The following is a 16,166-nucleotide window of genomic DNA, read 5'->3' on the forward strand; positions in this document are numbered from 1 at the left end:
GTGTGCAGGCTGTGTTGAGAAGCACTGTTTGTTCAGCTGGCCAGAGTGGGTCACATCTGCCAAGCACTTGACCACTAAAGGAACCGTGTCGGTGCGTTTTTTTCATTCACCTGCATTTCCCGTTTACTCCTCTCCTGAGTAGGGACACCATCTCTGGTTGGATTTATCCCTGGAGGTTTCATCACATGACCTCCCGCCTCCAACCGTCCCAACCCGGTCAAACAGCCTTTCTTCTCCATCTCTAATATTTTCATAACTAATAAATAAAAAGGTTCAAAGAAAATGCAAAAAAAACCCTTTTTTTTAATGCCGCTATGATTTTTCTCCTGGGTTTGCTCGCAGCAATGCTCTGGAGATTAATCTTCGATTCACATGTTTCCGAGTGAATAATAAAGGGTGGTGTCTGTGTTTGCAGTGCAGCAAACAGCAGGCTTTTATTCCAACATACGGCACTATGAAGCAGAGGGCTGTAGGCTTTCTGCTTTTCCATTGTCAATTCCAGCTGAGTTCCTAATCTCAACCCTGCTGCTGTGGGAGAGCAAGTACCCGCCGGAGAAAATCAGAGCGGGGGTTCTCCCCTGGGATACTCCTGTGTATCTTCCAATGGGCACGGGAAGGCAGTATTGGTGAAGACCCTTGGGCAGGTTGGCTGATTTCCCCTCTTGTGGTCTGGGAAGATCAAGTGGACCAGGGCAAAAAATAAAAGGACTGTTGTGTGTGTTTTAACAGATCAATGTCCTCTTCAGATCTCGAGTCAAAAGCAAACATATTCTACATCTCAGCCAGGACCTTTCCAAATAAATGATGGCCTTGGAGAGGGTGCAAAGAGGATTTACCAGAATGATACCAGGGATGAGGGACTTCAGTTATGTGGAGAGACGAGAGTCTCTCTGGGGTTGTTCATCTTCGAGCAGAGAAGGTTAAGAGGAGATTTAATAGAGGGGTTTTGATAGAGTAAATAAGGAGAAACTGTTTCCACTGGCAGGAGGGGCGGTAACCAGAGGACACAGGTTTAAGATAATTGGTAAAAGATCCGGGGGGAGATGAGGAGAATTTTTTTTAACGCAGCGAGCTGTTGTGATCTGGAATGCGCTGCCTGAAAGGGTGGTGGAAGCAGATTCAATAGTAACTTTCAAAAGGGAATTGGATAAATACTTGAAAAGAAAAAAATGGCATGGTTATGGGGAAAGAGCGGGGGAGTAGGACTAATTGGATAGTTCTTTCAAAGAGCCGGCACAGGAACAATGGGCCGAATGGCCTCCTCCTGTGCTGTAAGATTCTATGATTATCTTTAGGATTAGGCTCCTTCTGCTCGATACATAATTGAAGCCCATAAATTACTGTTGGGGATATCAATGTTTGAACATTTAACGCACCACGTGACATTTTAGAGAAGGAGTTAACCGGTTGAAATGCATGGAATTTACAGCACAGAAACAGGCCATTCAGCCCAACTGGTCTAAGCCAGTGTTTATGCTCCACACGAGCCACCTCCCACCCTACTTCATCGAAAATAGATAAACTGCCTTCAGGAAGTGGACACAGGAGTGTCATACAGTAGTGTTAAACATTTATCTGTTGTTAGCAAACATAATTTCTAGACTATTTGTGGGGAAATCATAAAATACATAAATAGAGAACAGAGCAAATGCACCTTAAGCACTCTATTTTCACTTTAAAATAAATTCCTGGGATCTTATGCTGCATGTCCTGTCTTTGTTTCCCTTCTACAGAATCTGTTATTCCCAGCAGTGGGACCTTTCATGTGAAACTTCCTAAGAAGAGAGGGGTCGAGCTTGGGATTACCATCAGCTGTGAGTAGAGTCTCCTTCAGTTCCAATCTTTGTATGTGGAAGCTTTAGAAATGAGCGAATCCTTCTCCTGTACATTAGTGAATCGATCCGTGTGTTCATTGGTCACCTTAAAACCCAGGGCTCAGGGATTTTCTTACGTCACTATAGGGCGTGCTGCACTGTCGGAGGTGCTGTCGTTCGGTTGAGATGTTAAACCGAGGCCCCGCCTACCCTCTCAGATGGATGTAAAAGATCCTATTTGAAATATCTAAAAGATACCATTTGAAGAAGAGCAGGAAGTTCTCCCAGTGTCCTGGCCAACATGTCAGCCTTGGCTCAGTGGTAACACTCCCGCTTCTGTGTTAGGCGGTCATGGGTTTAAACCCCACTGCAGAGTCTCGAGCACATAATCCAGGCTAATACTTCAGTGCAGTAAGTGCTGATGGAGTGCTGCATTGTCGGAGGTGGCTTTTTTCAGATAAGACATTAAAGCGAGGCCCCGTCGGCCCTCTCAGGTAGACATAAAAGATCCCATGGTACTATTCAAAGAAGAGCTACGGTGTTCTCTCCGGTGTTCTGGCCAATGTTTATCCATCAACCAACATCACTAAAACAGATTATCTGGTCATTATCTCATTGCTGTTTGTGGGATCTTGCTGTGCACAAATGGGCTGCTGCATTTCCTACATTACAACAGTGACTACACTTCAAAGGTACTTCATTGTCTGTGAAGCACTTTGGGACATCCTGAGAATGTGGAAGGCACTGTATAAATGCAAGTTCTTTCTTTTCAGAGGTGATTCAGGAAATATTCAGGATTTTGGAGCATTGAGAAGTAAACCTGCTCCCTTCCTCAGACAACCAGCTCCTGTACCTCTGCTGAAGGGTACAGGTCATGTCAGCTTGGAGGCTGGATGGTTTCACTTTCCTGGATACACAGGTTTCTGCATCTTTTTCCTCCACTTCTCCTCATCTCATAAAAATGACGAAGGAGCCAGTGTTGTCCAGAGGCTTCCTGGTTGGCCTTTGAACCATGATTCTGGGTCATCCTGGCGATGAGCTGGGCCAAGGTCTCCTCTCATGGTTGGGGGCGCAAACTATAAATCTGAGCCCAGGTACCTTGGATAGTTTGCACTGGATGACAACTAACAGAGCTCCAACTGAACATCAGAAAGACCAAAGCCATGGGTTTTGTCATAGGCCGGGAATTTCCTCAGAACTGTTCCCACTCCACCCATTGTAACTTCACCGGAGTGGAAATACATAACCAGCCGATTCTGACACACTTCCGACAAAGGTACGGTGACAGAGCAGGAACAGCTCTGAGGAAATTCCAGACCATAACCCTTGTTACTGGTTCCATCCCCTTCCTCAAAACCATACAAAACCATGGCCTCCTGTTCGACCCTCAGACCTACTCGATCCATAAGCAGGACTGCTTACTTCCTCTTCCCCAACATCGCCAGTCTCTTCCCCTACCCCCGCTGTGGCTGAAAGTCTTATTCATGCTTTTCTCACTGCTAGACGCGATTTCTCCGATGCTGTCATTGCCCACCTCCCATCCTTCACCCTCGGTAAACTCCAACTTGTCCAGAACTCAACTCCACGTATCCTGTCCCGTGCTAAATTCTGCTCATCCCTACCTCTGCAACCCTCCTCCAACCTTACATCCCCTCCTGCACCCTTTGACCCTCCAACTCTGGCCTTTGTTACATCCCCCCGCTCTGTGTCCCACCATAGGTGCTAGAGCCTTCAGTCACCTTGACCTTACTCTCCGGAACTCCCTCCCTAAACCTCTCCACCCCTCCACTTCTCTGCCCTCCTCTAAAAACCATCTTAAAACCTTTCCCATCATGGCTTAGCACCTGCTCCTTTATCCCTTCTCTCCACACTTTGATTTACCAACTCTCCAATATTAGGACCAGTTTAGAAAGGTTAAAATATTATTACCTTGTTGCGATTGGCTGTTTTCCTTTCATTCCCGCCAATGGCCTCACCTTCAGGAAGAGTGCACTTTGACACCGCATCTCCCCGCAACTTAATTAGCGGATTAAAATAAGAAAGGGAAACAGCCTCCTCCCCCAGGCAGGAAGACGTAACCCTGAGATAGAACTAAGAAAGAAAGTTCCAGTGCATATTCCCTTTACGGTTGGAGACTTTAAATAACAGGCTGAGTTTACCTCCTCCCTTAAATCTATAGGAGGTTCTAGATATTCCTGGGGAAACCAGTATCCGTAATGACTCTGGCAAATCTATAGGGATTTTTTTGTTAAGTGCCTCGTGAGCTAGTCGATACAGGGTCCAGGTAATGAGGGACTTTAGGTGGTCTGCTTGATTGTGAGAGGCGAATGATTGCACTGTTATGGAGAACCGCAGTCAAACAGACTGTCAACACACAAAGATTTTGAGGCTGGTTTTGTGAGTTGAATGGCTGCACTATTGAACGAAATGTTGTGAGAAGTACCTCAGGTGGGAATTGTTGTCCCGTTGTCCCCATTGTAAACTGATAGGTCTAACAAAACCTCTGCGGGAAGACGTAGGCCTGCATTTAGTTTTGCTCTCCTCTCTGCCTTTTGCTGTAATCAATACTTCTAGGTTTCTTTATCTCTCTATGAATAAAATACTCACAACGGGGGTCTAAGCTATTGGATTGTACCTCACAGCATCAAAATCTTCTGCTGCATTAACTCTTCAAACAGCATTAAACTGGAGTATTGAGTTCAATTCTGGGCACCGCACTTTAGGAAAGATGTGAAGGCCTTAGAGATGGTGCAGAAGAGATTTACTAGAATGGTTCCAGGGATGAAGGTCTTCAGATACGTGGATAGACTGGAGAAGCTGGGGTTGTTCCCCTGAGAGCAGAGAAGGTTGCGAGGAGATTTGATAGAGGTGTTCAAAATCATGAGGGGGTCTAGACAGAGTAGATAGAGAGAAACTGTTCCCATTGGTGGAAGAGTCAAGAACCAGAGGACATAGTTTTAAGGTGATTGGCAAAAGAACCAAAGGAGACACGAGGAAAAACTTTTTTACACAGTGAGTGGTTAGGATCTGAAATGCACTGCCCGAGGGGGTGGTGGAGGCAGATTCAATCATGGCCTTCAAAAGGGAACAGGATAAGTACTTGAAAGGAAAAAATTTGCAGGGATACGGGGATAGGATGGGGAAGTGGGACTAGCTGGATTGCTCTTGCAGAGAGCCGGAACGGACTGGACGGGCCGAATGGCCTCCTTCTGTGCTGTAACCTTTCTATGATTCTATGATTTACCTGCCTTCCACAGCCTGAAGTTGGTTATCATTCCACAGTAGTGCAAGTGGCTGCATTTCCCTAAAGATGCATTTACACACTGGCCCCCGTGCAGATTGTATACAAGTGTACAAGCACTGTCACTCTGTGGCCATTCTCACTATAAGCCTCAGTCCCAGGAAGCTCATAGATTGGGTCGTGCTTTCTCGCTGCCAGTGTTCTCCCCGCTCCTTGAAGGTTCTGACTTGTCAAGGCCATCACTGGAGAGACTTGAGGTGGTCTCCTTGAAGGTGGAAGCTGAGTGATTGTTGGGGTACAGCTCGATGGGGGCTAACCACTTCCCCTTCCCCCAGGACCTCATTGAACTGGTCATTCTGCACGTGTGAAAGGAGGCAGTGAGCGTTGGCAGGGAGAGACTTCATGGCCAAGTCTGGTCCTGTCCTCACCTGACGTCCACACACTTTCCAGCAGGAAAGTAAATTACTATTGTGGGGTTGGGGGGGGTGGTCTAAGCTATTGGATTGTACCTCACTACATCAGAATCTTCTGCGGCATTAACTCTTTCCCTGCCTTCCACCATATATCGGACTCCTCCCCACAGCCTGAAGTTGGTTATCATTCCACAGTAATGCAAGTGGCTTCATTTCCCTAAAGATGTTTTTACACACTGTGTAGATTGTGTAGATTGGGTCATTAGAGATTGTTGTCCAAACACTGGCTCTCCAGCGACAGAATTGTAGGCACAAAATGGGCCTAAAATTCGTTGGATAGTCGTTAACTAGGAGAAGGGGGTGGCTGCAGCAAGTGACCTCGCCTTGGTTCTGTGCAGCGAGCTGGTCAACAGGAGCCTCAAACCGGGAGAACACCTCCGGGGTTCATATCTTGGATTTTCCGATCGGAATGGCGAGGTAATCCATTTAAGATAAATGGCGTTAAGATTTAGCCTTAGGTTTCAACTTGGCTCAGTTGGTAACACGCTAGGTCAAAAGGTCATGGGTTCAAGCCCCACACCAGAGACTTGAGCACATAATCTAGGCTGTCACTCCAGTGCAGTACTGAGGGAGTGCTGCACTGTCGGAGGTGCCGTCTTTTGGATGACCTATAAAACCGAGGCCCCACCTGCCTATTCAGGCGGATGTAAGAGATCCCATGGCACTATTTGAGGATGAGCAGGGGAGTTCTCCCTGTGTCTTGGCCAACATTCATTGTAAGTAAAGTGTTTTGAGAAGTGATAGGCCTACTGCTTATGCCTGGTACCTTGGTTTTTCATGCAATGTATTTTTCCGTTCAGCAGCTGTCAGCCGGAAGCCTGGGGATCCGCTGATCATATCTGACATTAAAAAGGGGAGTGTAGCACACCGGTAGGTACCTGTTCATGATTTGACGTATGTATTTAATCAGGTGATGAGAGCGAGCAGGCAGTAACCCTGGTGCTTTATTAATGCTGAGGATCCACCGTGATGCCAGGCATATTTGGGCAACTTCATTAAAGGCGTAAAGTCACGTTGCTTCTACGCGGGACCTGCGACTCTCAAACCCGTCAAGCCACCGGTTCACTAATGTCCTTTAGGGGAAGGAAACCTGCCTTCTTTACCCGGTCTGAGCCTACATGTGACTCCAGTCCCATGCCAACGCGGTCAACTCTTAATCTCCACCTGAAATGGGCCTAGCGAGGCACTCAGTTGTAAGAAACCGCTACATCATGGTTCAAGAAGAAGGCCCACCATCACCTCCTCAAGGGCAACTAGGACTGGCCAATAAATGCTGCCCTTGCCCGCGATCCCCACATCCCAAGAATGAATTTAAAAAACTTGCTGCTACCTCATGTTAAGATCCAGCTCTTTGATATGAGTGTAACATCCAAAGCCTACAGGGTCCTGTTATCCCCCCCTCCCTCCAGGCTCGTGCACCAGCCCCGAGCCATGCACCTGCACACTCCATTCACACATCACAATCAGTCAGCCCCTTGTGCATCTTTTATCTTTTAAGATATTTTCCCCTGGTCTTCTCCCCTTCCCCTCTCTCCCCCCATCTCTGGAATTTCCTGTCCCGTGAATGACATTACTCTTTGATGGTGGGTATCCCCCCACGTCCCTGGCTCGTGGGGCAGAGATCGGCCGTAGCTCTCCTACCTCCTCCCTGGCTCGAGGAGCAGAGATCAGCCGTAGCTCTCCCACCACGTCCCTGGCTCGAGGAGCAGAGATCGGCCGTAGCTCTCTCACCTCCTCCCTGACTCGCGGGGCAGAGATCGGCCGTAGCTCTCCTACGTTCCCCCTGACTCGCGGGGCAGAGATCGGATGTAGCTCTCCTACGTTCTCCCTGACTCGCGGGGCAGAGATCGGATGTAGCTCTCCTACGTTCTCCCTGACTCGCGGGGCAGAGATCGGCCGTAGCTCTCCTACGTTCTCCCTGACTCGCGGGGCAGAGATCGGATGTAGCTCTCCTACGTTCTCCCTGACTCGCGGGGCAGAGATCGGCCGTAGCTCTCCTACGTTCTCCCTGACTCGCGGGGCAGAGATTGGCCGTAGCTCTCCTACGTTCTCCCTGACTCACGGGGCAGAGATCGGATGTAGCTCTCCTACGTTCTCCCTGACTCACGGGGCAGAGATCGGATGTAGCTCTCCTACCTCGTCCTGGCAGTAATTAACTCAGCACCGACTGGAAACGGAACACGAGACCTTCTGATCAGTTGCCTGCTGGGTGGCGTTTGAGCCAATGAGAGAGCCTGTTCAATTTATCAGTGGAACTCCTGTCAACACATAAGGTAGGTGTGCTTGGCTGAAGGGGGGAGGGGGGAGTAACCAGTAATGGAATTATAGCTCTCAGAAGAGAGTAAAGCCATGAGTAGAGTGATGTGCAGCACCAGTAAAGACCATTGCAATCCATTCGGTCAAGTTCCAAACTCCCCATAATACACCCTATCTCTTAGATTCCTCTATAGATTCATTCAACAAAACATTATCCCATTGCCTATTGAATTTGCTGACACTTTTCCACCTCCACTGTCTACCTGGGCAGTCCGTTCCATAGATTCACCTCCCACTGTGTGACACAGCGATATTTAAACTGTCTTTTCACCTGCCCTCTTCTGAACTTGAGCCCTGCTTACAGAGTTTGAGGGTTGTGTTTCTTGGGGTTCTGTTAATCTGTGCTCCTTAGAATCTAAAATAGAAAGAAAAAGAAAGACATTAGACTGAGTCTGCTCTCTCAGGTGGACGTTAAAGATCCCATGGCACTATTCGAAGAAAGGCAGGGGAGTTCTCCCAGTGTCCTGGTCAATATTTATCCCTCAACCAACATCACTAAAACCGATTATCCGGTCATTATCACATTGTTGTTTGTGGGATCTTGCTGTGCGCAAATTGGCTGCCACGTTTCCCCTACATTTCAACAGCGACTACATTTCAAAAGTACTTCATTGGTTGTAAAACTCTTTAGGATGTCCTGAGATCGTGAAAGGTATATAAAAAAATGCATGTCTTTCTTTCTTTCTAAAATATATTGATAAGGTCCCTCATGAACCTTCTCCTCACCAGTGTAAATTATTCCCAGCTTCTTTAATGTCTTCTCCGAGTTCAGGGGGGTGATTTTAAACCCGAAGAACAGGTGGGTTGGGGGTGGGTTGAGTTGAAAATCGTTGTTTTTTTTGGGTCGCAACCGCAAAATTTTCGAACTTTGCATTCCCAGTGGGAAACCTGTATTTTTACCCGCTGATGTTAAACCCGGAAATAAAGCCGGGTTGCGGCCACGACCCAAAAAACAACTATTTTCAACTCCCACCCGTCCCCGACCCACCCATTCTTGAGGTTTAAAATCACCCCCATGGTGAGTGATCGTCAGTACACAGCAAAGAGGAGTCTCAGTCACTAGTTCCTCACCCGTTTACACTGGTCTGAAACCTGTCCTCAGAGTGGGTCTGGTCTAAGCCAGTACCATTTTCCCATCCCATAACTAAGGCACTTTTATTACTATTGGTGGTTGCCTTAACAATCGGGGCATACCATGTAGACAAACTAATCTGTATATTGGCAGCGTGTTCCAGGGTGAAATGCAGATTCATAGTTAGGATGACTAAACCTTTCAGACTTTGCTCTCCTAAGCTATGGCATCGCCGATAATGTTTGTTTCCTTTCTCTATTGAGAAACCGAGGTGAAGGGTCAAAGGCCAGAGTGCAGGGACATCGAGATATAAAAGAATACGAGAGGAGATGAGATAATTCAAAGGAGCAACGATTTGGTGGCATCAAGTTTGGGTTTTAAATGCCTGTAGATTGTAGGAGTAAGGGAACACTTGGTGGGGGGGTGGGCGGTGGCAGGAGGTCCGTCATTATGAGGCCTTGGGAAAGATGAGTCTTAATTTCAACACAGTGAAGATGCAGCGAGGAGGAGGGATACAAAGTACAGTTTACTTGGAACTTAGGAGCGGACTCCCAGCCATTGCTCAGTCTCTTGGGCTTTGAAAGATGTCCCCCTTGGGCTTACTGCTCTCCAGTCTGGTGTCGTCATTCCCTTTATTCCTTTCTCCAACAGAACTGGGACTCTGGAGCCTGGAGACAAACTCTTAGCCATTGACAACATCCGACTAGAGAACTGCTCAATGGAGGATGCAGTGCAAATCTTGCAGCAGTGTGATGAGCTGGTCAAACTGAAGATCCGAAAGGATGAGGACAACTCAGGTACTCAGCGCACTGAAAGGACTGGGAATATCAGGCTCGACCAGGTATTCATTCTCCGTGGCTTTTGTTTTCTGAAAGCGGATCCTCAGGAGGGACGAAGGTAGCTTTGTGCTGATCGAGCTAAGACATACTCATCACGGCCAACAAAATACTTCTAGCATCAATATCTGTCCAATCAATTACTCCCAGCTCAGATACAACATGGGTTAGATACAGAGTAAAGCTTAAAAGGTGTATACCTCAATGCAAGGAGTATAATGAATAAGGCAGATGAGCTGAGGGCACAGATAGACACGTGGCAGTATGATATCTTATTTATTACTGAAACATGGCTTAAAGAGGGGCAGGAATGGTAGCTTAACGTTCCTGGTTACAGGGTTTTCAGACACGATGGAGAGGGGGATAAAAAAAGGAGGAGGGTGGCAATTTTGGTTAAAGAAACAATTACAGCTGTGAGGAAGGATGATATGTTAGAAGGATCATCAAATGAGGCCATGGGTTGAGCTAAAGAACAAAAAAGGGGCAATCACACTACTGGACGTGTACTATAGACCTCCAAACAGTCAGAGGGAGATAGAAGAGCAAATATGTAGGCAAATTTCTGAGAAGTGCAAAATCAGTAGGACAGTAATAGTAGGGGATGCCAACTACCCTAATATTAACTGGGACACAGTGTGAAGGGTATGGAGGGCACAAAATGCTTAAATTGCATTCAGGACAACTTTTTTAGCCAGTCGGTAACCAGCCCAACAAGAGAGGGGGCAGTTTTTGATTTAGTTTTAGGAAATGAGACTGGGCAGGTGGAAGGAGTATCAGTGGGAGAGTATTTTGGTGGTAGTGATCATAATACAGCTAGTTTTAACATAGTTATGGAAAAGGACAAAGAAAGAATAGGAGTAAAAGTTCTCAATTGGGGAAAGGCCAATTTTACTAAACTGAGAAATGATTTAGCAAAAGTGGACTGGAAACAGCTACTTGAAGGTAAATCAGAGCAGTGGGTGGCATTCAAGGGGAAGATTCAAGGGGTGCAGAGTAAACATGTTCCCACAAAGAAAAAGGGTGGGGCTGCCAAATCTAGAGCCCCCTGGATGACAAGGAGAATTCTGGGTAAGATAAGGCAAAAAAGGAAAGCTTATGTCAGACACCGAGAGGTCAATACTGCAGAAAGCCTAGAGGAGTATAGAAAGTGCAGGAGTGAAATTAAAAAGGAAATTAGGAAAGCAAAGAGAGGGCGGGAAAAAATATTGGCAAATAAAATCAAGGTAAACCCAAAGATGTTTTATAAATACATAAACAGCAAGAGGATAACTGAAGAAAAAGTAGGGCCTGTTAGAGACCAGAAAGATAACCTATATGTGGAGGCGGAAGATGTTGGGATGGTTCTTAATGAATACTTTGCGTCTGTCTTCACAAAAGAGGGGGACGATGCAGACATCGTAGTTAAGGAGGAGGAGAGTGAAATATCGGATGGGATAAACTTAGTGAGAGAGGAAGTATTAAGGGGTTTAGCATCTTTGAAAGTGGATAAAACACCAGGGCCGGATGAAATGTATACCAGGCTGTTAAAAGAAGCAAGGGAGGAAATAGCGGAGGCTCTGACCATCATTTTCCAATCCTCACTGGATATAGGCGTGGTTCCGGGGGATTGGAGGACTGCTAACGTACCATTGTTTAAAAAGGGAGCGAGGGATAGACCGAGTAATTACAGGCCAGTCAGTCTGACCTCGGTGGTGGGCAAATTACTGGAATCAATTCTGAGGGACAGCATAAATCGTCATTTAGAAAGGCACGGGTTAATCAAGGACAGTCAGCATGGATTTGTTAAGGGTAGATCATGTCTGACTAATTTGATTGAATTTTTGAGGTGGTAACAAGGAGGGTCGATGAGGGTAGTGCAATTGATGTAGTCTACATGGATTTTAGCAAGGCTTTTGACAAGGTCCCACAGGCAGATTGATCAAAAAAAGTACAAGCCCATGGGATCCAAGGGAAAGTGGCTAGTTGCATCCAAAATTGGCTCAGTGGCAGGAAGCAAAGGGTAATGGTCGACGGGTGTTTTTGTGACTGGAAGGCTGTTTCCAGAGGGGTTCTGCAGGGCTCAGTACTAGGTCCCTTGCTTTTTGTGATATATATTAATGATTTGGACTTAAATATAGGGGGCATGATTAGGAAGTTTGCAGATGGTACAAAAATTGGCCATGTGGTTGATAGTGAGGAGGAGAGCTGCAGACTGCAGGAAGATATCAATGGACTGGTCAGGTGGGCAGAAAAGTGGCAAATGGAATTCAATCCGGTGAAGTGTGAGGTAATGCATTTGGGGAGGTCAAACAAGGCAAGGAAGTACACAATAAATGGGAGGATACTGAGAGGTGTAGAGGAAGTGAGGAACCTGGGAGTGCATGTCCACAGATCCCTGAAGGTAGCATAGGAACATAGGAACAAGAGTAGGCCATTCAGCCCCTCGTGCCTGCTCCGCCATTTGATAAGATCATGGCTGATCTGTGATCTAGCTCCATATACCTGCCTTTGGCCCATATCCCTTAATACCTTTGGTTGCCAAAAAGCTATCTATCTCAGATTTAAATTTAGCAATTGAGCTAGTATCAATTGCCGTTTGTGGAAGAGAGTTCCAAACTTCTACAACCCTTTGTGTGTAGCAATGTTTTCTAATCTCACTTCTGAAAGGTCTAGCTCTAATTTTTAGACTGTGCCCCCACTCCTAAAATCCCCAACCAGCGGAAATAATTTCTCTCTATCCACCCTATCTGTTCCCCTTAATATCTTATAAACTTCGATCAGATCACCCCTTAACCTTCGAAACTCTAGAGAATACAACCCCAATTTGTGTAATCTCTCCTCGTAACTTAACCCTTGAAGTCCGGGTATCATTCTAGTAAACCTACGCTGCACTCCCTCCAAGGCCAATATGTCCTTCCGAAGGTGCGGTGCCCAGAACTGCTCACAGTACTCCAGGTGCGGTCTAACCAGGGTTTTGTATAGCTGCAGCATAATTTCTGCCCCCTTGTACTCTAGTCCTCTAGATGTAAAGGCCAACATTCCAATAGCCTTATTGATTATTTTCTGCACCTGTTCATGACACTTCAATGATCTATGCACCTGAACCCCTAAGTCCCTTTGGACATCCACTGTTTTTAACTTTTTATCATTTAGAAAGTACCCTGTTCTATCCTTTTTTGATCCAAAGTGGATGACCTCACATTTGTCTACATTGAATTCCATTTGCCACAGTTTTGCCCATTCACCTAATCTATCAATATCGCTTTGTAATTTCATGTTTTCATCTACACTGCTTACAATGCCACCAATCTTTGTGTCATCGGCAAACTTAGATATGAGACTTTCTGTGCCTTCATCTAAGTCGTTAATAAATATTGTGAATAATTGAGGCCCCAAGACAGATCCCTGCGGGACTCCACAAGTCACATCCTGCCAATGTGAGTACCTTCCCATTATCCCTACTCTCTGTCGCCTTTCGCTCAGCCAACTTCCTAACCAAGTCCGTACTTTTCCCTCGATTCCATGGACTTCTATCTCAGCTAACAGCCTCTTATGTGGGACTTTATCAAATGCCTTCTGGAAGTCCATATAAATAACATCCATTGACATTCCCCTGTCTACTACTTTAGTCACCTCTTCAAAAAATTCAATCAGGTTTGTCAGGCACGACCTACCTTTCACAAATCCATGCTGGCTCTCTGTGATTAACTGAAAATTCTCGAGGTGTTCAGTCACCCTATCCTTAATTATAGACTCCAGCATTTTCCCCACAGCAGATGTTAGGCTAACTGGTCTATAATTCCCTGGTTTCCCTCTCTCTCCTTTCTTAAAAAGCGGAGTGATATGTGCAATTTTCCAATCCAGAGGGACAGTTCCTGAATCTAGAGAACTTTGAAAGATTATAGTTCGGGCATCTGCAATGTGCTCACCTACTTCCTTTAAAACCCTGGGATGGAAACCATCTGGTCCTGGGGATTTGTCACTCTTTAGTGCTATTATTTTCTTCATTCCTGTTGCTTTACTTATGTTAATTTTATCGAGTCCCTGTCCCTGATTCAATATTAGTTTTCTTGGGATTTCCGGCATGCTATCCTCTTTTTCGACTGTAAATACTGACGCAAAGTAATTGTTCAACATGTCCGCCATTTCCCCATTGTCATTGACAATATCCCCACTTTCAGTTTTTAAGGGGCCAACACTGCTCCTGACCACCCTCTTTTTCCTAATATAACTACAAAACTTCTTCGTATTGGTTTTGATATCCCTTGCGAGTTTCTTTTCATACACTCTTTTTGTAGCCCTTACTATCTGTTTTGTGACCCTTTGTTGATCTTTGTATCTTTCCCATTCGCCAGGATCTGTGCCATTTTTTGCCTTTTTGTATGCCCTTTCCTTATGTCTTATACTGTCCCTTACCTCTTTAGTTGTCCATGGCTGTTTTTTTTTGGCAAGTAGAGTTCTTGCCCCTCAGGGGTATAAACCGATTCTGTATCACGTTAAATGTTTCTTTAAACATTTCCAACTGATCATCAGTCGTTTTACCCATTAACAGATTTGCCCAGTTTACTGTGGACAGTCTCTGTCTCATCCCATTGAAGTCGGCCTTGCCCAAGTCTAGAATCTTAGCAGCTGATTCACTTTTTTCCCTTTCAAACACTACATTGAACTCGATCATGTTATGATCACTATTGGATAGATGTTCACACACAGTTAAGCCGTTAACTAAATCTGGTTCATTATTCATTACTAAATCTAGTATGGCTTACCCCCTTGTTGCCTCTAGGACATACTGCTGCAGAAAACTATCCCAGACACACTCAAGAAATTCACTACCTTTCTGACAGTTGCTAGTCTGCTTTTCCCAATCTATGTGGATGTTAAAATCCCCCATTAAGACCACTATGCCTTTCTTACACGCTTGTCTAATCTCTGCATTTATACAATCTAGCACTTCAGAGCTGCTGCCAGGGCTCCTATATACAACTCCCACTATAGTCTTAGATCCTTTCCTATTTCTCAATTCAACCCATAAGGTCTCTGTTGGCTGCTTACCTCTCGTTATATCCCCCTTTATCATTGAAGTGATTTCATCTCTAATCATTAAGGCTACTCCTCCCCCTCTTCCATTTTCCCTATCTCTCCTGCAGACCTTATAACCTGGTATAATGAGTTCCCATTCCTGACCATCCTGCAGCCAAGTCTCAGTAATAGCTATCATGTCATACCCTCCAATTTGAATTTGAACCTGTAGTTCATTTAATTTATTCCTTATACTCCGTGCATTTGTATATAGAACTCTTAGTTGGGCCACACACCCGAGCCTGACCTTCAGCTTTGATGCTGGGTTAATCGCCCTACGCCTTCTAGTTTTTATTTTATCTGTCGTGCCTAAAGTACACTTTCTTTCCGCTGCTCTACGGTCTTCCCTTTCACTTGTTCTTGAACAACTGTTTGTACTATTTGTATTGTAGATTTCCCCTGGGTCTTCCCCTCTTTTGCTGCTCTCAACTTTACTCCCTTCTGACTCCCCGCTCAGGTTCCCATCCCCCTGCCACTCTAGTTTAAACCTTCCCCAACAGCACTAGCAAACACCCCCGCGAGGACATTGGTCCCGGTCCTGCTCGGGTGTAACCCGTCCCGCTTGTACAGGTCCCACCTTCCCCAGAACCGGTCCCAATGTCCCAGGAATCTAAATCCCTCCCTTCTACACCATCCCTGCAGCCACGCATTCATGCTGTCTATTCTCCTGTTCCTATACTCACTAGCACGTGGCACTGGTAGTAATCCTAAGATCACTACCTTTGAAGTCCTGCTTTTTAATTTATCTCCTAACTCCTTAAATTCACCTTGCAGGACCTCATCCCTTTTTTTACCTATGTCGTTGGTACCAATATGGACCACGGCTACTGGCTGTTCACCCTCCCCCTCCAGAATGCCCCGCACAGGTAGATAAGATGGTTAAGAAGGCATGTGGAATACTTTCCTTTATTAGCTGAGGAATAGAATATAAGAGCAGGGAGGTTATGCTGGAACTGTATAAAACACTGGTTAGGCCACAGCTTGAGTACTGTGTACAGTTCTGGTCACCACATTACAGGGAGGATGTAATTGCACTGGAGAGGGTACAGAGGAGGTTTATGAGGATGTTGCCAGGACTGGAAACTTTTAGCTATGAGGGAAGATTGGATAGGCTGGGGTTGTTCTCTTTGGAACAGAGGAGGCTGAGGGGTGATTTGATTGAGGTGTACAAAATTATGAGGGGCCTAGATAGAGTTGGTAGGAAGGACCTATTTTCCTTAGCAGTGAAGTCAATAACCAGGCGGCTTAGATTTAAAGTGATTGGTAGAAGGATTAGAGGGGAGCTGAGGAAAATTTTTCTCACCCAGAGGGTGGTGGGGGTCTGGAACTCACTGCCTGAAAGGGTGGTAGAGGCAG

General features: G+C 45.8%; 1 protein-coding gene across 1 annotated transcript in view; it reads left to right on the top strand.

Annotated features, from left to right (window-relative positions):
- grip2b (glutamate receptor interacting protein 2b) overlaps nt 1–16,166 on the top strand; it is a 179,007-nt gene that overhangs the window by 111,896 nt on the left and 50,945 nt on the right. The window contains exons 15-17 of the mRNA XM_067998289.1: nt 1,734–1,814; nt 6,329–6,398; nt 9,568–9,713. Of these exons, the coding sequence (XP_067854390.1) occupies nt 1,734–1,814; nt 6,329–6,398; nt 9,568–9,713 (297 nt within the window). The remainder of the gene's footprint in view (nt 1–1,733; nt 1,815–6,328; nt 6,399–9,567; nt 9,714–16,166) is intronic.

The sequence above is a fragment of the Heptranchias perlo genome, chromosome 17 (genome assembly GCF_035084215.1).
Source record: "Heptranchias perlo isolate sHepPer1 chromosome 17, sHepPer1.hap1, whole genome shotgun sequence".
NCBI lineage: Eukaryota > Metazoa > Chordata > Chondrichthyes > Hexanchiformes > Hexanchidae > Heptranchias > Heptranchias perlo.